At 39.4% G+C, this 20,599-nt stretch overlaps 1 protein-coding gene across 1 annotated transcript; it reads right to left on the bottom strand.

Annotated features, from left to right (window-relative positions):
• Positions 1-4,389: 4,389 nt before the first annotated feature.
• Positions 4,390-20,132, bottom strand: spopla (speckle type BTB/POZ protein like a). Its single transcript, XM_017470382.3, has 12 exons — positions 19,958-20,132; positions 18,931-19,015; positions 16,851-17,007; positions 16,279-16,400; positions 15,126-15,277; positions 14,342-14,469; positions 13,049-13,226; positions 12,259-12,314; positions 12,055-12,177; positions 9,188-9,330; positions 8,999-9,052; positions 4,390-7,944 (listed from the first exon to the last, which is right to left on the bottom strand). Exons 3-12 carry the CDS (start codon positions 16,953-16,955, stop codon positions 7,800-7,802), a joined length of 1,206 nt encoding a protein of 401 aa, XP_017325871.1. The 5' UTR covers positions 16,956-17,007; positions 18,931-19,015; positions 19,958-20,132; the 3' UTR covers positions 4,390-7,799.
• Positions 20,133-20,599: the final 467 nt, after the last annotated feature.

The raw sequence follows: 20,599 nt of genomic DNA, 5'->3' as shown, positions 1-20,599 counted from the left end.
CATAGCTACAGTTCACAGTAGATCCAGTAGGTACTGACGGTGTATTGTAAAGAGGGTGTGGTAACTAGCGGTAGCACAAACGGACCGAAAATCACATGAATTCCAAGCACATTTTTATCATCGGACAAACCGAGACCGAAGTAAATAACAATACAATTCAAAATAAATAACGCCGGGATCCTGCACCCTACAGGCTGTAACGATCGCCTGTTTACTTTCAGAGGAATAAGAAACAAACAAGCTAGCATACAGTTTGAGAAACGTAGCGCCGCAACGACGACAGACATTTATTATTAAAAATAAGTCTTGAAGGTGTTCAACCCCAGCATTACACCTTTGTGCTCTCTTTCCAGTCTGTCGGCAATTGAAATTAATTAATTAATTAATTAATTAAAATTCCCGGCATTTCAGAACAAAGGAAATATTTTAAAGTACAACTAATTTTCAACTAATTATTGTTATTATTAATTCATTAATTGACCCTTTTCAGAAACTTGTGACATTCAGCAGGTCAAAGAAAATATCCAGAATAGTTGTTTCTGGACTACATGAAAAACTGCATAACGCTCTACTTTTTTTTTTTTTTTCCCTACACATCTCATCATGAGTGGTTATAAATCAATTTGGTGAACAATTCACACACACACACACAAAAAAAAACGCTTCTCAAATACATTTATTCAAATAAACGACACTTTCTGTCCTTTATAAACCGCTTTTATATCTACACGAAGGAAATCTGCTACTTACACTCACACACCCGTGACGTGGATACCTGTACTGGTTCTAACTGATGCACTGTGTTCAATTCTTTTCATTATAATCTGCTCGGAACAAACGCTCCGGTGTTCAGAGCAAACACCTTTGGCCTAAAAAAATAAAAAGGCAGCTCAGGTTTCCAGCAGCTTTTCTCATGAGGCTGTGTTTCCTCATCCGCTCTAAACGCAGAGAGGAGAGCGCTGATACGGAGACGCTCCGAGGGAAAACGACCGGCTCGTATCTCGGATTAGTGCCTGCTGTTCACTTTAATCAGCCCTGGCATTAGGGAGCACATGAAAGCGCCGCGTTTTAATAGAGCAAAGTGCCGCAGATGTAGTGCTAATTCAGGACCAAATCAGGCTGCGCTGAAACACACACACACACACACACACACACACACACACACACACACAAACACACACCACTTTTATCCAGCGTTAATGAGAACGCAGTACATTCCTGCAGTCTACTTCCATTTATCCAGCTATATAAAAATCTAATATTTTACACACTTAACCTAATCACTGTTCAGGAAACAGTCTGATATGAGTGGGATCAGAGAAAATAAAAATAAAAAAAGGATACGCAGGTTGTCGACAATGATTTTTCACATTTATATAGAGTCAGATAACGGAGTGTGTAACAAACGGAGTGTTTGATTACAAAATAAATGAAAAAGCAGTTCCTGGTCATGACCTTGGGACTTCTTGAACACTACCGAGCACAAAACATACACTATCTTAAATATCAGCTTGTTATTTTGCAGTTCTTATACTAATAAAATTATTTATTTATTTTTTTTCATTTCTACTTGGGACTCTTTCTGATAGGTAAACACCTGAGAGGATTCCTCCAAAGGGACCAACAAAGAACACTTATAAAAATAAATAAATAAAAAAAAAGTTTCTAAATATCCTTAAATTGTAGATATGTGTACTGTTATTTAAATCACGCTTAATGTGTATGGCAGAGTTACACTCAAGAAGAAATATAAATAAATAAACAAACTGATGCACTTCTGTATCTGTAAATGTAAAACTTCACATCTTTTCACATTACTGCGCTCCAAAAATCTGCCGAGTCATTCACAATTTATTTTTGGTTTCACCAATAATCTTCAACACCATTTCGACATGTTTAGGGTAAAAATAAATGGCAGTCAGGTAACTTGTGCTTCCTGATGAACCCGGGCACCTGAAATGATGGATGCGAGTTCGACGGTCCAGAGCAGCAGCATGTTAGTGATGCACACCATCCTATTTGTGAAAATGTGCAATGGTTTGAAATCATGTATCGAACTGCTGTAACTGTATACGTTGCTATGTATGAACGTTAATTAGACAATGAGTCAGCTAAACGATGAGGAGAGTCATGTGGGTGCGAGTCATAGACAACGAGACATGGCTGGCCGATGAGGGTCAGGTAGACGACAAGAGTCGGGTGGATGGGAGTCGGCTAAACGACAATGAGAGTCGGGGGGGATGCAAGCCGTCTAGATGCGAGTCAGGTGGATGCGAGTTAGCAAGATGCGAGTCAGCTAGGCAATGAGAGTCAGATGCATGCAAGTCAGCTAGGCAATGAGAGTCCAGTGGATGCGAGTCATCTAGACAATGAGAGTCAGGTGGATGGGAGTCAGGTGGATGCGAGTCAGGTGGATGCGAGTCAGCTAGACAATGAGAGTCAGGTGGATGCGAGTTAGCTAGATGCGAGTCAGCTAGACAATGAGAGTCAGGTGGATGCGAGTCAGCTAGACAATGAGATTCAGGTGGATGTGAGTTAGTTAGACAATGGGAGTCAGGTGGATGCGAGTCAGGTGGATGCGAGTCAGCTAGACAATGAGAGTCAGGTGGATGCGAGTCAGCTAGACAATGAGAGTCAGGTGGATGCGAGTTAGCTAGATGCGAGTCAGCTAGGCAATGAGAGTCAGGTGGATGCGAGTCAGCTAGACAATGAGAGTCAGGTGGATGATAGTTAGCTAGACAATGGGAGTCAGGTGGATGTGAGTCAGCTAGACAATGAGAGTCAGGTGGATACGAGTTAGCTAGATGCGGGTCAGCTAGACAATGAGAGTCAGGTGGATGCGAGTCAGCTAGACAATGAGATTCAGGTGGATGTGAGTTAGTTAGACAATGGGAGTCAGGTGGATGCGAGTCAGGTGGATGCGAGTCAGCTAGACAATGAGAGTCAGGTGGATGCGAGTTAGCTAGATGCGAGTCAGCTAGACAATGAGAGTCAGGTGGATGCGAGTCAGCTAGACAATGAGAGTCAGGTGGATGATAGTTAGCTAGACAATGGGAGTCAGGTGGATGTGAGTCAGCTAGACAATGAGAGTCAGGTGGATGCGAGTTAGCTAGATGCGAGTCAGCTAGACAATGAGAGTCAGGTGGATGCGAGTCAGCTAGACAATGAGAGTCAGGTGGATGATAGTTAGCTAGACAATGGGAGTCAGGTGGATGTGAGTCAGCTAGACAATGAGAGTCAGGTGGATACGAGTTAGCTAGATGCGAGTCAGCTAGACAATGAGAGTCAGGTGGATGCGAGTCAGCTAGACAATGAGAGTCAGGTGGATGATAGTTAGCTAGACAATGGGAGTCAGGTGGATGCGAGTCAGCTAGACAATGAGAGTCAGGTGGATGCGAGTCAGCTAGACAATGAGAGTCAGGTGGATGATAGTTAGCTAGACAATGGGAGTCAGGTGGATGCGAGTCAGCTAGACAATGAGAGTCAGGTGGATGCGAGTTATCTAGATGCGAGTCAGCTAGACAATGGGAGTCAGGTGGATGCGAGTCAGCTAGACAATGAGAGTCAGGTGGATGCGAGTCAGCTAGACGACGAGTCAACTGAACATTTGGCCTGATGACAGTGTGCTAGATGATGTTCAGCTAGACGAGGAGACAGTCGGCTAGATGTGAGTCTCATGGACACGAGTTGCGACTCGGCCAGAAGCGAGTAGGCTACAAGAAAGTCGGCTAGATATACACTACTGACATACACCACCGACATACACCATCAAAAGTTTAGACACATTCTTTATTTTTCCCACATTTTATAATAATAAAAATAATAATAATAAAAGTTATCCAAACTCTGGAGTGTAACACAAATGGAACTATGGGAATTATGTTCCAAAGTAAATCAAAATAATGTAATATTTTATCATCTTCATAGCCGACGCCCTTTTTACCTAGAATTTATAGAAATGTATTCTTGGCATCTTCTCACCTGATTTCTTGAGGAATTTCCCCGAGATGATTTTTAAACAGTATTAAAGGAGTGCACACCGACGCTGCACACTTATCTCCTGCTTTTCGGAATAATTCGCTCCGAGTCGTCCGTTTAAAAAATTTTTGGTAAATGAAATGTGAGTTTTCTAATGAAAGAAACGAACACGTCGGCACGATTATATTTTTTGTCTACGACACCGATATCACACGTTTAATCGCACACCTTCAGATCAAAAGGTTTTTAAGATCACACCAGACAAGTCTCCTACACACGACAGATCCAGAATCCAGGGCGGATAAAACATCTAAACGTCAGCGAACCAAAAACCTTTCCGTCGCTAAGACAGAACCGAATTAGCAAGCACTGCTTTGAATACAATTTTTTTTTTTTAAAAAAACACCACACTTTATGCTGAAAAAAATTATTTTTAATGACAACACACATTCTTAAACAGTCCTTAAACAGAACAAATCAACCAATGTGACATTAAACATCGTACAGATGCCTCCAATGCAGTCAGAACACCAGTACGACTGAAATGAACCGAAACGAAACGATATGACGTAAAACCTCCCAACACACAGTGCAATAAAGCCAATGTTTGATTCTCAGCACCGCGTATTTGCCGAGTCAGTGGATGGAGACCGGAGTGTGATCTCTCACATCCAGGAGGACCAAACCCCTGCTGAAAACACACATCGCGGCTCGTAAAAGACTTGACGAGAGGCTGATTCGAGAAAGGAAAGCTCTAAAATCGACAGCGCTTTGCCCTCCTCGCTCCTGCCCGGATCTTCCAGGTGATAAATCGAGACGTTTATTAAGTTCTGGCACGCTGTAACAAGATGTGTGTGACGTTTAGCACGACTATTTCTTCTTTGAAAATCTCCCGGAAAGTAAACACCGGGACACTTTAACATCGTTTACCTCATTAGTTAGTATTTCGGTATTATTACGCAATGAGTAGCGTCTGTTATAGAGTCTGTTACGTTATATAACGAGCAGTTTATTCCAGCCAGCATGAATTAGCATAAATTAAGTGAAAGATGTTGATAAACCTCTAAATTTGCTAATTACAGTGTTAGCTGATGAGAACTTATTTGTAGTCAAAATAAGACGGAAGCAGTAAATGTTAATTAATCGAGATGGTGCTAACTGGTAGCTAACGTATGGTGTAGTGATGATGAAAAGTGCTGTAAATTATGTAGGAATCTTAATATGAACCACCATCAGACTGGACAGAAACAACAACAACAACAACAACAACAACAACAAAAAGCGCTGGCGAATACCGAGTGCGCCATGAACGATGTGTTCTTATTGGCTGAGAGATGTACTGATAATTCATGCTGTTAGGATTAAACGTGCATTATTATTTCACATGTTCGACGAAGACGATACTAACAGGTTACAGTTCTTTAACGGCCAAAAAATAAAGAAGGATGGGACATTATGGGGACGCAGAGTAAAACCGTGCTTCAAACCTGAATAAACAGGTGACCTAAAGTTCTTGGGACTCTCTGTACAAATGCCACAAAGTCCAATAAATGACCTCCTCCATGATACGAGTTCAATCTGTTGTAGCAAATGATTTACTTCTCCAACACCTCGGGCCGATCGGACGGCGCACGTGGCTCGACTTCTTCGGTTCCCCGCTCACAACACAAGTTTCTACCTGCGTTTAGATCCCGTTTGACCTGTTTAGAGACATTACAAAAGAAAAAAAAAAATCACTAGCGCTACTGGCGAGTGTACGTAGCTAGTAGTTAACCTTCTGCTAACGTGCTAGTGCGGTGAAGCTAGTACAAAGCCGAGCACTTAGACATGTAAGTCAAACAACTGATTAGCGCGTCATTTCGTTAAAATAATTCGCTTTAATTTGTATTTGGACAGGCCACACTCACAAGCAACAAGTGTGAACGTAGAGCACTAAATCAGCTGTCGGCTTCAATAAAAAGTAGGAAAATCAAGTTCTGGTTTCTTTGTATTTCGTGTATTTAAAAAAAAAAAAAAAAAAAAAAATTTGAAATAATAATATCGCATCTGTTAGAAAGGACGGTGCCAGAACTTACTGGACGACTCGTTTGTCATTTAATTATCCATCATTAACGTGACGCATCCCTTATCCTTACATCTTATTATATCGGCAATATTTAAGCGTCATTGTGTGTTGGGTTATGGATTATTGTTTATATCTGGAACAAGGAGACCAAATGAAAGGAAATAGTCTGGATGAAAAACACCTCAAGATATATTCGTGTACATTTTCTATCAATTTGAGCCAAACTGGCAAACTTTTAGCCCTCATTTCTCTCACAGTGTAACGTCACGTCACGTCAGAGTGACGCAAGTGTAGAAACTTACGGATAATACTTCCTTTACACCCCCATTCCAACCCCCCCCCCCCCCCCCAAAAAAAAAATAAAAAAATTAATGTTTATGTATTTACCGTTCAAATATAAGTCAAGTAAGTCCTACATAGAAATTGTGCCATCAATATGGGGCATGATCTGTTTCACTGATCGTCTCAAATGTCTAGTCGCGAAAACGGGCCAAACATTTATATAACATCAGGACATTTTCTGCTTTAAACAAACCTTTTACACGTCATATCAAAAGAACGTCTGGACACAGGGAACTAGTGCAAAAGGTGAGGAGGAACGAACGGCCTGGTCTGCTTGGGACGAGGCAGGCACACAGGAGAACACTGATCCTTTTTTTTCCCTTTTTTTCTTTTTTTTTTTTTTTTTTTTTTTTACAGCCATCGGAGACGACAAGGAAGGGGGAAAGTAATAATAATAATCCACTGACTGATTCTCAGTCAACCAAAATGTCTAAAAATATTTACTTTTAAAAGACGGTTTGAGCCGAGGTGGAAAAGAGAGAGAGAGCGAGAGAGAGAGAGAGAGAGAGAGAGAGAGAGAGAGAGAGAGAGAGAGAGAGAAGCGTGCAGGCAGGAAACATAAAGCTTAGAGACTGAACATATCGTGTGAGAAATGAAGGCTGGAACAATTGTTACGGCTGTTCCTCTCACCGAAGGAGGAGAAGAAGTTCACACACTCGTTACTGTCTCTGGATTTAGACCAAGTGCCAAAGAGAGTCACATGGGAAATGTGAGAGGAGATGCGAGAGAGAGAAAGGATGAGAGAAGAAAGAAAAAGGTGTAATGTGAGAAACAAACGATAAGAAAGAAAACAGGAGTGGGGAAAAAAGGCAGAAAGACAAAAAAAAAAAACTGCAAGAACAATTAGAAGGAAAGACAGAAAGAAAGTGAGAATGAAAGAGAAGAGAGAGTGATTAAGGGAAGAAACGAAAGTGAGAGTGAGAGAGAAAATGAAATGAGAACGCGAAAGGGGGAAAGTGTGTGCACGCGCGTGTGTGTGAGAGAACGAGAGAGGGAATGACAAGAGGAAAATGAAACCGATAAGACGGAGAAAGAAAAAGTGCAACGAAGAGAGAAAGAAAGACGGAGGAAAGACAGGGAGGAATGACGAAGAAAGCAAGAAAGAGGATAAGAGAGTGATACAGTGAGGAAAAAAGAGAGATGCTCAGAGAGAGGTTGATGGAGGAAAAAAAAAAAAGAAAGAGAGCGTAAATGCCAGTTAATGAGAGAAAGATGACGAGAAAATAAGAGTGAAAAGAAAGAGTGGAGAAAAAACAACTGAAAAAAAAAGAAAGGGACAATGTAAATGAGTGAGAGTGTATCTGAAGCTGAAAGCCATGTCTCGGTGAGAGCGGTACGAGTTCATGTTGTTCCCCCCATTGCCTCCTTTCCTTCCTCCGGCTGAAATAGATCAAGAGCGAGATGGAGAGAGAGATCAGGACTGCTTGAGCCTCTTCCTGGGCAGGCCGAACGGAGGGCACTGAGCCGAAGCCAGAGCGCGGAAAGCCTCGGCCACTAAGTGTGGATGAGACTGGATCATTGCCTTCCAGCCCGGAGTCTCCATTATGTCTGCGGCGTGGCTGTGACACAAAGAGCACAAAGACATCCGAGTGTTAACCCCACACACGGTCAGAACCCATGGAGCAATTAAATCTAACGCTCAGCAGAGATCAGACGAGAGAGAGAGAGAGAGAGACAGTGACTAATCATGACTGCTTTATAAACATACTGCTGTAAGAAACACAAAACACTCGAATGAAAGGCTGCGTCCCGATTCGCCTACTATCCGTCAAAACATCATCCGAGATTAGAATCAGCACGTCCCGAACGCGAGTATGTTTAACCGCGTATCCGGTGTACCAGGACTAAATATAAATAAAAAGAAATCAAGAGTATGGGAAACGAAACAATATAGTATAAATGATATGAGATAAGGAATAACAAACGAAGAAAAGCTGAAATGCAACGAGGAGGTTGTTTACGGTGACGGTGTGCGTAACTAAGCAACGGCGCCCTCTACGTTCTCTTCCGTTACACCACGTGTTAGTACGTCCCAGTATGTATGTACTCTTTCTTCACTTTTAGTGCATAGTATAAGTATTTACACGGTATTTGGCCTCTTTCGCATACACGACCTCACAGACGTCTACGATTGGCTGATGTCGCTGTGATCGAAAGGGGACAGAGTGTGTATGCTCCGCCCACCCACATCCACACAGACAGTGCTGCTCTCTCGACTCCCGGCCACGGATTTGACTGTGGCAGTGTTGAGATTCAAATTCACGCTTTTCTAGACAAATATACACGAGTGGTAAAGGTGGAGAAACAGACAGCCTGTTTGATTCTGACGAACGAACGATGACACAAACCTTATAACCAGGACCTCAGGGAAGGAGACATAAAAGAAATGAGAAGTGCGCAAGATGGGTGTTTTTAATATTCCTAAACTGTTTCTGAAAGTCTATTAACATCATAAATTCTGAGATATGGAGAAAACTAGCAGAGACTGACGAGGTTTTAGCGGCCAAAACCCAAAACAATGAATTCTAATGCAGCTCGCTGGTGCTGATAAGAGCTTGTTATTAATCTTGTGTGTGTCTCTCTCTCTCACACACACTCAGGCTAATTACATACTTGCTATTCCAGTATTTTCCATCCTTGCACCCCAGCTGTCGGAGGACGCTGCACCTAGAGAGGAGATAAAAAAGAAGAAAAGAGAGCTAGCTAACATTCAGCGTGTGTAAACAGTGATGGCAGCAGTGATTTATCATCGAGTGTCGCGTTTTGTTGTTTTTTTTTTTCCCTTCCTGAAGCCGCACTTGCCTATTGATAAAATCGATGGCTTGAGCTTTGAGCTGCTCGGCGCTGTGCAGGTCGGCGAGGATGAGCGTGTCGGCTACGTTCTCCACACACAGGCTGCTGCACAGAGACTCCTCGCACATCACCTTTAAACGCTCCAGAGCGTACTATACACACACACACAAACACACATAAACACGTTTCTTCACAAACCCGAGATGAATTTCTGTCCGATGAGGACGTTAAAAGTTCACTGAATCTATAAAGTGGAAGAGAAAAAATAATAGTGAAATGCTATGAGGATAATGTCGCTAACAAGTAATAGACGCCGATGTTGATTTGTGTCCCTGATCACAATGTGCTAAAATAAAATAATCAGAATTAATAACAAAAAGCCCAAATTTTTTTTAAAAAATAATAATCATTTCTATCAAAATGTAATGATTTCTCAAGCCTACAAATGACTTCAAATTTTTTGATGACGTCACCACGTATATTTTAATTTAAAAATATAAATATAATAAAAAAATATATAATTAGAATATAATTTAAATATTTATATATATATATATATATATATATATATAATTAATAATTTAAATATAATAAAATATAATTTAAATATAATTTAAAAAGATGAAAATGTTGCTTTTAATTGTGAGAAAGATAATACATAAGATATCTCAAACATAAAAATCAGATTTTAAAAAATGTGCGAGATTAAAAATCATTTAAAGCATGCATTTATAAAACACACAATAAATTAAAAAAAAAAAAAAAAAAAAAAAAAACCTTTGTTTTGAATAATTAGCTGTATTTCAGAAAGGTAGTATCATCTCAAATGAAACTCGAGTTTGTTATTACTAACCGGAACGACGTCAAAAGCACGTAATGCGAGCGTCAACGAAAGTACATTTCTACAGTTTGCTGTTTATCAGCGTTACCTTTTATATCCAACATGAGCTCAGTCACCATCAGACGGAGGCGTAATCGTCAAGCGACAGCGGAAAAAAAAGTGTGACCTCCATGTCCTCTAATGCAGGGGAGCATTTTATATTAAATGCCATGAAGATTGTAACCTGTAAACTTTAGCTCGTGTAGCACGGAAACACGACAGTGATGCACGAGCACAAACTTCTGCTTATATCTAAAATGCTCCGTTGTGTTCAACTGGTGCGAGGTGCTTAAAAAGTTTAGTTTCGTGCAAGTTTATTGTCATTATATGCTGTATTCGCGAGCGTGCAGTGTAAATTCTGTTGTTTATTATAACGAGAGTGATCTGTAAGTGACCCGTTAGTAACGAGGCCGTGTTGATCCTCACTCGCAGCGTAGACGCGGTGATACACAGTGGCGGCGCAAGTAAGATCTGTAACGTGTAATTAAAACGCTACGATCAAAGTAAAACACCACGCCTAAAGGCAGCGAGTAACAGAATCCACAAGGTGCAGTGAAAGTGAGATTTTATTATTATTATTATTATTATTATTATTATTATTATTATTAAGGACTGCAGATTAATTATCAGTACTTTTTTGTGCAGCCATAAAAAATAATACAAAAATACTTATACAATCATTTAAACTAATACATGTATAACCAACTATATACACATATAATATATATTATATAATATACATATAATATATACATACACTTGTGTTAAAATAAGCAGCAGTGTGTTTGAAAGTAAAAGTGAATTTTATTTCCATATTTCAAACGTAGTGGAAGTATTACACATTCAATTACAAATCAAAGCATTAACATATTTTATAATAGCGTTATTTTTTTTTTTTTACAGGAAGCTGTTCAAAAGGAAAAAAAAAAGAAGCAGTGTCGGCATTTTTCCTCTTCAAACCTCTTCAAACACTTATAAACTGAAGAAATTTGTCAACGTTTAACTTCACTTTAAATTACTGAAGTAATATTTAGTTGCGTCGCATCGAGTCAACCGACTTCTGGCAGCCCAGTTCCTGTGAATTTTTGGGTTTTGCTTCGGACACTGCACTTTTACCATCACCCCATGAGTTTTCAGAGGGGTTGAGGTCAGGGGATTGAGCTGGCAACTCCATTACCTCGATCATTTTTGTCTGTAACCGAGATGTCGATCGATTACTGGTGTGTTTGGGGTCGCTGTCTTGTCGAAACACCCATTTCGGCAGCGTTTCCTCTTCGGCACAGGGCAACATAAACTCTTCAAGTATTTCGATGTATTCAAACTAACCCATGACCCCTGGTATACCATAAACACACCCGACACTGTAGAACGAGAAACATCCCCATACGATGAGTTTTGTCGATGACCCCTAGAGCCGTCGAAAAGAATTTCACTCTCATCAGCCCACAGAATTTTACGCCATTTCTCTTTGGGCCAATCGTGCTCCTTGGCAAACTGCAATGCCGGGGCTTCTTGCCGATAGCTTCACTTTGAACAAACGTCTTCTGACAGTAACGGTACTTACAGGTTATTTTAGATCATCTTCGAGCTTTCTTGAGGTAATGATGAGCAGCCGGATCTTTGTCATTCTGACTATTGTTCGACCTGTTTTAACAGGAGTCACTCGCTTTCTTCCGCGTGTTTCGGGTTTTTGTCGGCATTTTAAAGCATTTGAGACCATATTAGCTGAGCATCCTATAATTTGCTGCACTTCTTTATACGTTTTGCCCTCTCTAATCAACTTTTGAACCAAATTCCTCCGAACAGTGTTTGGAACGGCCCGTTTTACTTAGGAATTCAGGAGGACATATATAACAACGTGTGCTAAAAGGATGATCAGCATTATATAAAAAGATAACTCGATAAAAACGACAGAAATATGATATTTATTGTAGAATTCTTACACAAATACTGAAAATGTAATTTATCATAAAGACCATCTCGCTTCATCACTTACTTTATCAGCCACTGCCAACAAACTGTCAGCCATTTTCTCCAGATTTGGTGCTTTCCCCGTGTATATAAACCCCATCATTTCTCTAAAGACATCTGGCTCGACGTCGCTGATGTCCACCCAGTTCTGTGTGTGAGGAAATAAAGAGAAAGTAAGTACAGATAAAACAGCTGCTGCAAACATCTAGTAATCACAGTGAATGTGTACCTTCTTGCTCTCCTCCATCTCATGCTCAAACATGGCGTTAAAAACCGGTGATCTCGCTGCCAAGAGAGCGATAAATCCGTCAGTCATATATTAGGAATGCCTGAAAACATGACTTATTTTCTTTGTTTCCCCTCTCTATTTTTATTGTGACCATTCGTTAAGATTACTGAGGCAAGCTCAGAGTCCCTTTTTTAACTTGTCTGGTTAAGCTCACGCACAGTTCAAGATGGAAAACGTTTTCCTCATTTATACTGAAGAACACAACTTACGTCTGTAACACTGAATCTAATAAACAATTTTACTCAGTTCTTGTTTTTAATGAAAAGAATACATTACCCAAGTGATATAGTTTTTAAATGTTTAAGGAGATTTGGGGGACTGAACCAATCTAGTGGACCAAGTAGCACAAGATCTTGGACGACCAATCTGTCCGAGATCTTGGAGGACCAGTGTGCCTAGGATATGGAGGATCAATCAGCCCAAGATCCGGTGGACTAATCCTCCTGAACTCTTATAGGACCAGTCCACCTGAGATCTTGGGGGACTGACCCGCCCGAGACCTTAGATGCTCGAACCACCCGTGATCTTGGGTAACCAAACTGCCTGAAATCTTACAAGACCAATTTGCTTGAGACCTGATGAACATCACTGGACCAACCCACACGAGATCTGGTGCCCCGATCTGCCTGAGATCTTAAGACACCGACCAGCGCTTGCACTTCCTGTAATCTAAGACATTACGATCTGCCTCCTGCTGGAGACTAAACTGAAGATGGCTGTAGGTCTTTACCTGCCAGAATGGATTTGTGGGCTTTGAACTCCTGCCCCCCCACACACAGTGTGCAGTCAGTGAAGCGTGAACACTCCCACAGATTTCCCAGATCATCTGAGAGTTGGCACTCAGGAACTTTCAGCACATTTGTGTTAGATTGACCTGAGATATTTACAGAGTCCTGCACTACACTCACCTAGAGCAGGGGAGAAACAGAAAGAGTAGATCGGGAATGAATCCCAAACGCTAGAGCAAACATAAATAAATGAAGGTGTTTTCTGAGAGTGCACATATTCAACAAACAAAAAGCAACAACAACAATGTGAAGGTAAACATCGTAAGCAACGTTTTCACTTTTATAAAGATATAAATAATTAGAGCTTGGTGGGCCAGGCAACAAGTCAGCACACACAATCCCAGTGTAACCCGGTTCTGAATACGAGGAACTTTCCCCTATTGACATAACTTCTGGACTTGAAGTCTTGACTGTGTGCTGATTGGTTACAGTGGTTTTAGGGGAGGGGAATGAGTGCCTATACACTACATGTTGCGTCATATCAAGTTTGTATATTTGATAATACGGCTACACTGTTGCAACAACGTTAAGCAGTTAGCATGCGACAAGATTTACAATCCTATTTATTATTTTGTACAGGAAAACTGTCAGCTTATTGCACCTTTAAGAGACTGAACGCTGTTCATAACGCTGTGTGAAGGCACTATCAAACAGTGTGAGAGAGAAAAAGAAAACCACCGGCAGCGGTTTAACAGCCACTGTGTTTCTCACTTCCTCATCTAGAGAGCTGTCCAATTAATGATGGGAAACAGCCTATCTGCAATTTGCATCTAATTTGCTTTATTAAATTGCCAATTTCCCAGCAAACGTTGACGCTTGTTGAAGATCTCATCGGGACTTGCAAACTCTCTCTCTCCAGACAATATCCTCGTAATTATCTGCAAAATGCACTTCTCTGACAGCCCCCCCGATCGCTTCGGTATAAGAGTGGGCGGGTGCTCGTCACTCACGGATGATGAGGAGGAGGACAGTATTATATAAGACGCCTGATCATTTACTCAGAAATTCAGAAAGGCACAGCCGTCCCGACTCGCTCAAGCAAACGGATAGTGAGAGATTTATGATTGATGTAACGTTTAGGGAAGGAGTCTCCAGTGTCAGCGCTTTGCGACGTACGTTAAAAGGTGCTTACAGTGCATTATGGGTAGTGCAGACAGCACCAACAGTATTTTTTGTTTATTTTTGAATAAGAACACTAAGTAGAAATCCTTTTCAGAGACCGTTTAGCACTCTACCTCACAGAACAGAGTGAGCTTGTCGTCTGGAAGAAGGCCATTCGCTTCGTCGAGAAGAAAATCTCTTCTAATAAACTTTTTGAAGCCCCAGTCTTTGCCTTGGACAAATCGGTAGGCTCTTTGGCTTTCTGTAAAGGAGAACAAATCCGTCACGTTTAAATTTTAATAAGACACTTTTTTTAAAAATAAGACTACAGATAATGGCTGGTTTTGTTATTCGAAGTCAGTAAAAAAAACAAAACAACACTGTTTTATGAACAGGCAAGCAGGCTTTTACAAGGCACAGAGATATTAAACATACATCGCTATTACAACTGATGTAAGCTGTGCTTTATGGGTGTTGTGTTATTTTATTTTTTTATATTTCTTATGCTATTACTTCATTTCTTGTACAGCACTTTGGTCAATGCGAGTTTTTTGGCCAATGCAGGTCTTACTTGCATGTTATTCCTCATAAGGACTATCAAGAAGTTGTTTAGTATAAATCTAGCTCTTATCAGCCTAAAGCAGTGTCTAAATCTCAGTCCTGCACATTTGGCCACCAAAACACTAATTACAATTAGGAAAATGCATAAATTATAACATAAATATCACTTTCCTGTACCGGTTACAGCATCTGCTAGAGAGCAAAAACATTTATTACAATCAGGAAAGTGTAACACATGCTAATTACCTAAGGTTATGGTGAGGAACAAGGATTATGTTGTTACAACAATTGAGTAACATATAATGTAATGTATGATGAGGAATAAACAATGAAGTTTACAGCAGAAGAGGCTCGTACCCATAGCTTTAGTCTCCTCTCGCTTAGCGTTGAGTAAAGAAAACTTAAACTTCGCACGCACTTCACTTTTGGGACAGCTAACCAGGAGAAGATACAGTGACAGATAGTCTTTGCTTTCATCATCGAGTCCTTTTGGGTTTACTCTGAGGCACCTGGAACAAATAACACGCACACATAAATATTTAGGGCTCACTTCTTAGAGCTCTGAAATTCTGACAAAATCTGCTCGGTGAGCTAAATGATTTTGAAAGACCCCGTCGTCTACTCGTGAAAAATCTGCCAACCTGAGAGACTTGAACTACACACAGGTGATTTTAATACCTGCCCAGAAAATGCACTTAAGAGAAACCCAGTTTAAACCAGTTCTGAATACCAGGAACTTTCCCTATTGACTGTGCACTGAATGGTTACAGTGCCTTTAGGGGAGGGGGAGGTGCACTGATTGGTTACAGTGTCTTTAGGGGAGGGGACTGTGTGCTGATAGGTTACAGTGTCTTTAGGGGAGGGGAAGGTGCACTGATTGGTTACAGTGTCTTTAGGGGAGGAGACTGTGTGCTGATTGGTCAGAGTGTCTTTAGGGGGGGCCTGTGTGCTGATTGGTTACAGTGTCTTTAGGGGGGGGACTTTGCGCTGATTGGTTAGATTGTCTTTAGGGGAGGGGACTCTGCGTTGATTGGTTAGATTGTCTTTAGGCGAGGGGACTTTGCGTTGATTGGTTAGATTGTCTTTAGGGAAGGGGACTGGGTGCTGATTGGTTACAGTGTCTTTAGGGGAGGGGACTGTGCTGATTGGTTACAGCGTCTTTAGGGGAGGGGACTGTGTGCTGATTGGTTACAGGGTCTTTAGGGGAGGGGACTGTGCTGATTGGTTACAGTGTCTTTAGGGGAGGGGACTGTGCTGATTGGTTACAGTGTCTTTAGGGGAGGGGACTGTGTGCTGATTGGTTACAGGGTCTTTAGGGGAGGGGACTGTGTGCTGATTGGATAGAGTCCCTGCATACCGATTTGCATACAATCAGTACTAAAGAGTATGGAGATGAGAAATACTATGCCCCAAATTGTAGTATGATGAAATGAGTATCACAATTCTGAATTGTTCTATTCTCTGTGTACACACACACACACACACAAAATATATATATAAATAATCTCACCATTTCATTTTATCACTGGGACCTGAAGAGAAGGTGGAGCTTTTCAGTACTTCACCCATCTCCTCTCGACAGAAGCTGAAGTTGTTAATGGTCCACATGTAGGAAAATTTCACTACTTTTACCTGCAGTGAAAAACACACACAGCCGGAGACACAGACGGAGACACAGACGGAGACACAGACGGAGACACAGACGGAGACACAGACGGACGAGTATATTTATATGTACAAGGGAATCTGATTAGTGAAAGAAAATCAGATCTGGGCAATAATCTGATCAACTTGTTTACAACACTTCAGTAATCTGATAAAGAGAAACAACTGACATCGTCAACAAGGCACTTGTTAAAAGTAATTTTTTCTGTGGCTGAATCTTAAATGTTGTTATATCAGGCATTTAGTGCACTACCTAGGGTATGTCCTAGTGAGCACATGTAGTGAATAAGGAGCCATGATTATAATGTTTCATGGGGAATCTTGTGCACTCCGTCGAAGGCCTAGTAACTCAATTGTTATTCTTTTGCGCTGAAATCGGAAGCGACCGTGTATTTATTTGTATCTGACTGCGCTTACCTGTGTGTAGCACCAGCTCTCGGCCACAGGGCCGCTGCTCATCTCTCCCTGAGAAGGAGGAGGAGGAGGAGGAGGGGGAGGAGGAGGAGTAAGGACACGTGACATCTGACCTTCCTCTGTCTGGACACGAAGCCCCGACGAAATCTCACCACTTGACCTTTATGTGGAAAGAAGGAGCAAAGTCAGGGCTTAGTGAGAACAAACAGCTGCAATTTCTCTGTGCATTCCTGCACATCCGGAGCTTCTGGAAATATCACTCCAGAGACCTCGCCATCAGGAAGTCACTACATGTGTGAACGAGAGTCAACGTTGAGCTGAACGAGTGGACAAATCTATCAGGAGGAGAAAGGGCGTGCACGGCACAGGAGAGCACACGCTGGACTTAATAAACAACAACCACCACCTTGATTTACACCGGACCTTTAAAACACAAATAAAAGAATGAAGAAAGCATCAAGGAGTTTAATTTGTTTGGCTAACTACGTATCCTAGCAACAGTTTGTCAAGCGGCGAGACCATATAACACAAACACTGCCATACATAAACATCATATATTATATTTTTTCCACTCTGTAAACGGCCTATAACGTATGTGAAGATTTCATCCAGCACATCTTGTTTATTAATTTGTTTATTAATTTATTTATTCATTAAGACCAAATCAGCTGAGACTATACTCAAAAACAATTCTATTTAGATTGAGTTATCTTAAGTTTCAGTAAAGAACAATATTTATTTATTTATTATTTTAAGAGATAATGAATGCCTTATCCTTTATTTATTTATCTGATTATTTATTAGTTTTTTTTATATTATTTATTTTTTTTTAGTTATTTAATGCCTTGGCCTTTATTTATTTATTTTTATCAGAGCTCATTGATTCCTTAGTCTTTATTTATTTGCTTGTTCATTTTAAAGAGTTAATTAATGCCATAGACTTTATTTATTTATCTATCCGTTTATTTATTTATATATTTTAAACAGAGTTAATGCCTTATCCTTTATTTATTTACTTAAACCCAAATATAATTTTATTTTTATTACTTATGTTTTAAAAGCAAACAGTTGATGCTTCAGTCAGTATTTATTTATTTATATAATCAAGTTAGCGGACTAAATTGCCAAGCAGAAAATGTATTTATTTATTTATTGTAAACTGAATTAATTTATGCTTTAGTCCAGCACAAAATGTACTTATTTATTTTATAACTGAGTTAGTTGACACTGTAGTCCAGCAGAATAGTTATTAATGTATTTAAATGAAGTTAGTGTTGTTTATAGCTGTTTTGGCGTGTGGTGTACGTACACAGGTTTACATTATGTGTGTAGAGGATTATAACAAACTTGTAAGGAGATCTTCTCCGTGAAATGCTAGTGTTTGGGCCACACCCCTTTGTTTTGGAGTAAATAAGTGGTGCTGGTTTGTGCAATGTGTCTGTACAGGTCTAACACAGGCCCGGACTCGTCTAACGCAAAACTATAGCAAGAGGTTTATTACAGCTCAATTACAAACAGGGATATTCTGGGGGGGAAAAAAACAACTTTACTTATCGTTTAAAAACGAGAGAGAGACAGCGAGAGAGAGAGAGAAACAGAGGGGGGTGTGTGTGTGTATATATATATATATATATATATATATATATATATATATATATATATATATATATATATATATATGAAACTAGGAGCAATTCACACTCATGAATCTTAATCAGCGAGCCCGATTCTCTGAACCTGAGATCTCAGTAAAGTTCTCCCGGGGGAGGGAGGGGAACCTGACTTCAGATCAAAGTAAATACTGAGTAGAACAGACAGGTACAGCTGGTTGTTTAAATTATTTGTGAGTGGATCTGAGAGGTTCAGATTGGATTTTACACACACCACACCACACCACACCACAGGATAGTCATTTAAGACGGTGCCAAAGATCTGAACACCTGCAGTGTGACTCAGGCATTAGAGGAGCATCAGCATGGCCTCTATATGTTGTCTAGTCCAGCAATCATTATCATCATCTGACTGGACCATATTTACAATGCTGTGGTGTATGCTTATTTAACCGGGATATTTAACGACCCACCCTGAGATGATGGAAACGCTTCTCTCTCATGCTAACGATGAGCAGGTTTACAGAACCAGCCCTGGAATTCTGCCTTCGTCCCAACCTGAGGGAGTACACAAGAACAAAAGAACACAGTTCACACTCGGGTAGGAGGCGTGGCCTAAACCGTAAATTAGAAGTGATTCGGATTATAACAGTTCACACTGAGGTAGGAGGCGTGGCCTAAACCGTAGGTTAGAAGTGATTCGGATTATAACACAGTTCACATTTCATTTATCCTGCTTTTTTTATACCAGTTACTTCATTTCCCCTACCTTTTCTACATGGAAAAATGTATTTTATATATATATATATATATATATATATATATATATATATATATATATATATATACACACACGTATATACGTGTGTATATATATATATATATACACACACGTATATACGTGTGTATATATATATATATATATATATATATATATATATATATATATATTAAATATTATAATTTTGTAAATAAATGAAGATATATTATGTTAAATTAACTTTTTTTCTTTTATCTTTCACAATTAATAAAAATTTGTAGGGAATGGGCTAAATAACAAGGTAATAAATGTATTTAATTAATTAATTTTTGCTTTATTATACAGACAACAACAAAAAAAGATAAAATAAATAAACCAGGAATATAAATTTGATATTTAAAAAAAAAACGCCGTATACATATTAATTAAGTCTGGATTCTAAATATATTATATTATATTATAATATTATATATATATATATATATATATATATATATATATATATATATATATATATATATTTCTGCCATTCTAAAAAAAAACTCACTACATATGAGCTATACAAAACTAAAAATTAAAAAAAAAGACTTTATACAAATTCACTTATGCAGGAAACACCAAACTGAGCTAACTGGCTACCAAAACAAGCTAGGTACTAGCTCGGCTAAGCTAAGCTAAGCTAACACAACATCCTTAAACTAATAACATGAAAGAAAAAGTCCGCGAACACGGTAACAAACCTTTCTCCGCCTTCTCCATCATTTCAACGCAGATTATTTTTTAAAAATCCTCGAATTGTCAAAACTTTTGGTACGCGAAATTCCCGTGTTTAATCCGTTAATCAGTCAGTTAGCATGTTAGCTAGTTTCATCCCAAACACACTGAGGTTGAGCGGAGCAGTCCGGAGCATGCGCGCTGATGAGGAAAAACTGCGCATGCGCATTGAAGGGTACACATGATCCGACATGTTTAATACCACTTTATTATTATTATTATTATTATTATTATTATTATTATTATTATTATTATTATTGTTGTTGTTGTTGTTGTTGTTGTTATGATGATGATGATTAGTAGTAGTAGTCTACAAATATATAATTTTCATCATGTCTTGTCATGTCTTGTGCATATGGACTAGTTTTTATTTAATTATTTAATGTTTAATAAAAATGTCATGATGACTGTACAATCTAATGGTTTGTGAGTACAATTTATAATAAACAAAGTGAGAAACAAACAACAACCATAGCAACAACAACAATAATAATTTTTAAAAAATCAAAATAACTATTTATTTATTTATTTTTAACGTAAGTTAGTTGGCTAGATTGTTACAAACAAAGGACAAATGTTTGGTAATTAAAAAAAATATATATATATAT

Source organism: Ictalurus punctatus, chromosome 6 (assembly GCF_001660625.3).
Source record: "Ictalurus punctatus breed USDA103 chromosome 6, Coco_2.0, whole genome shotgun sequence".
Classification (NCBI taxonomy): Eukaryota; Metazoa; Chordata; class Actinopteri; order Siluriformes; family Ictaluridae; genus Ictalurus; species Ictalurus punctatus.
This window is presented reverse-complemented; position numbering and strand designations above follow the sequence as displayed.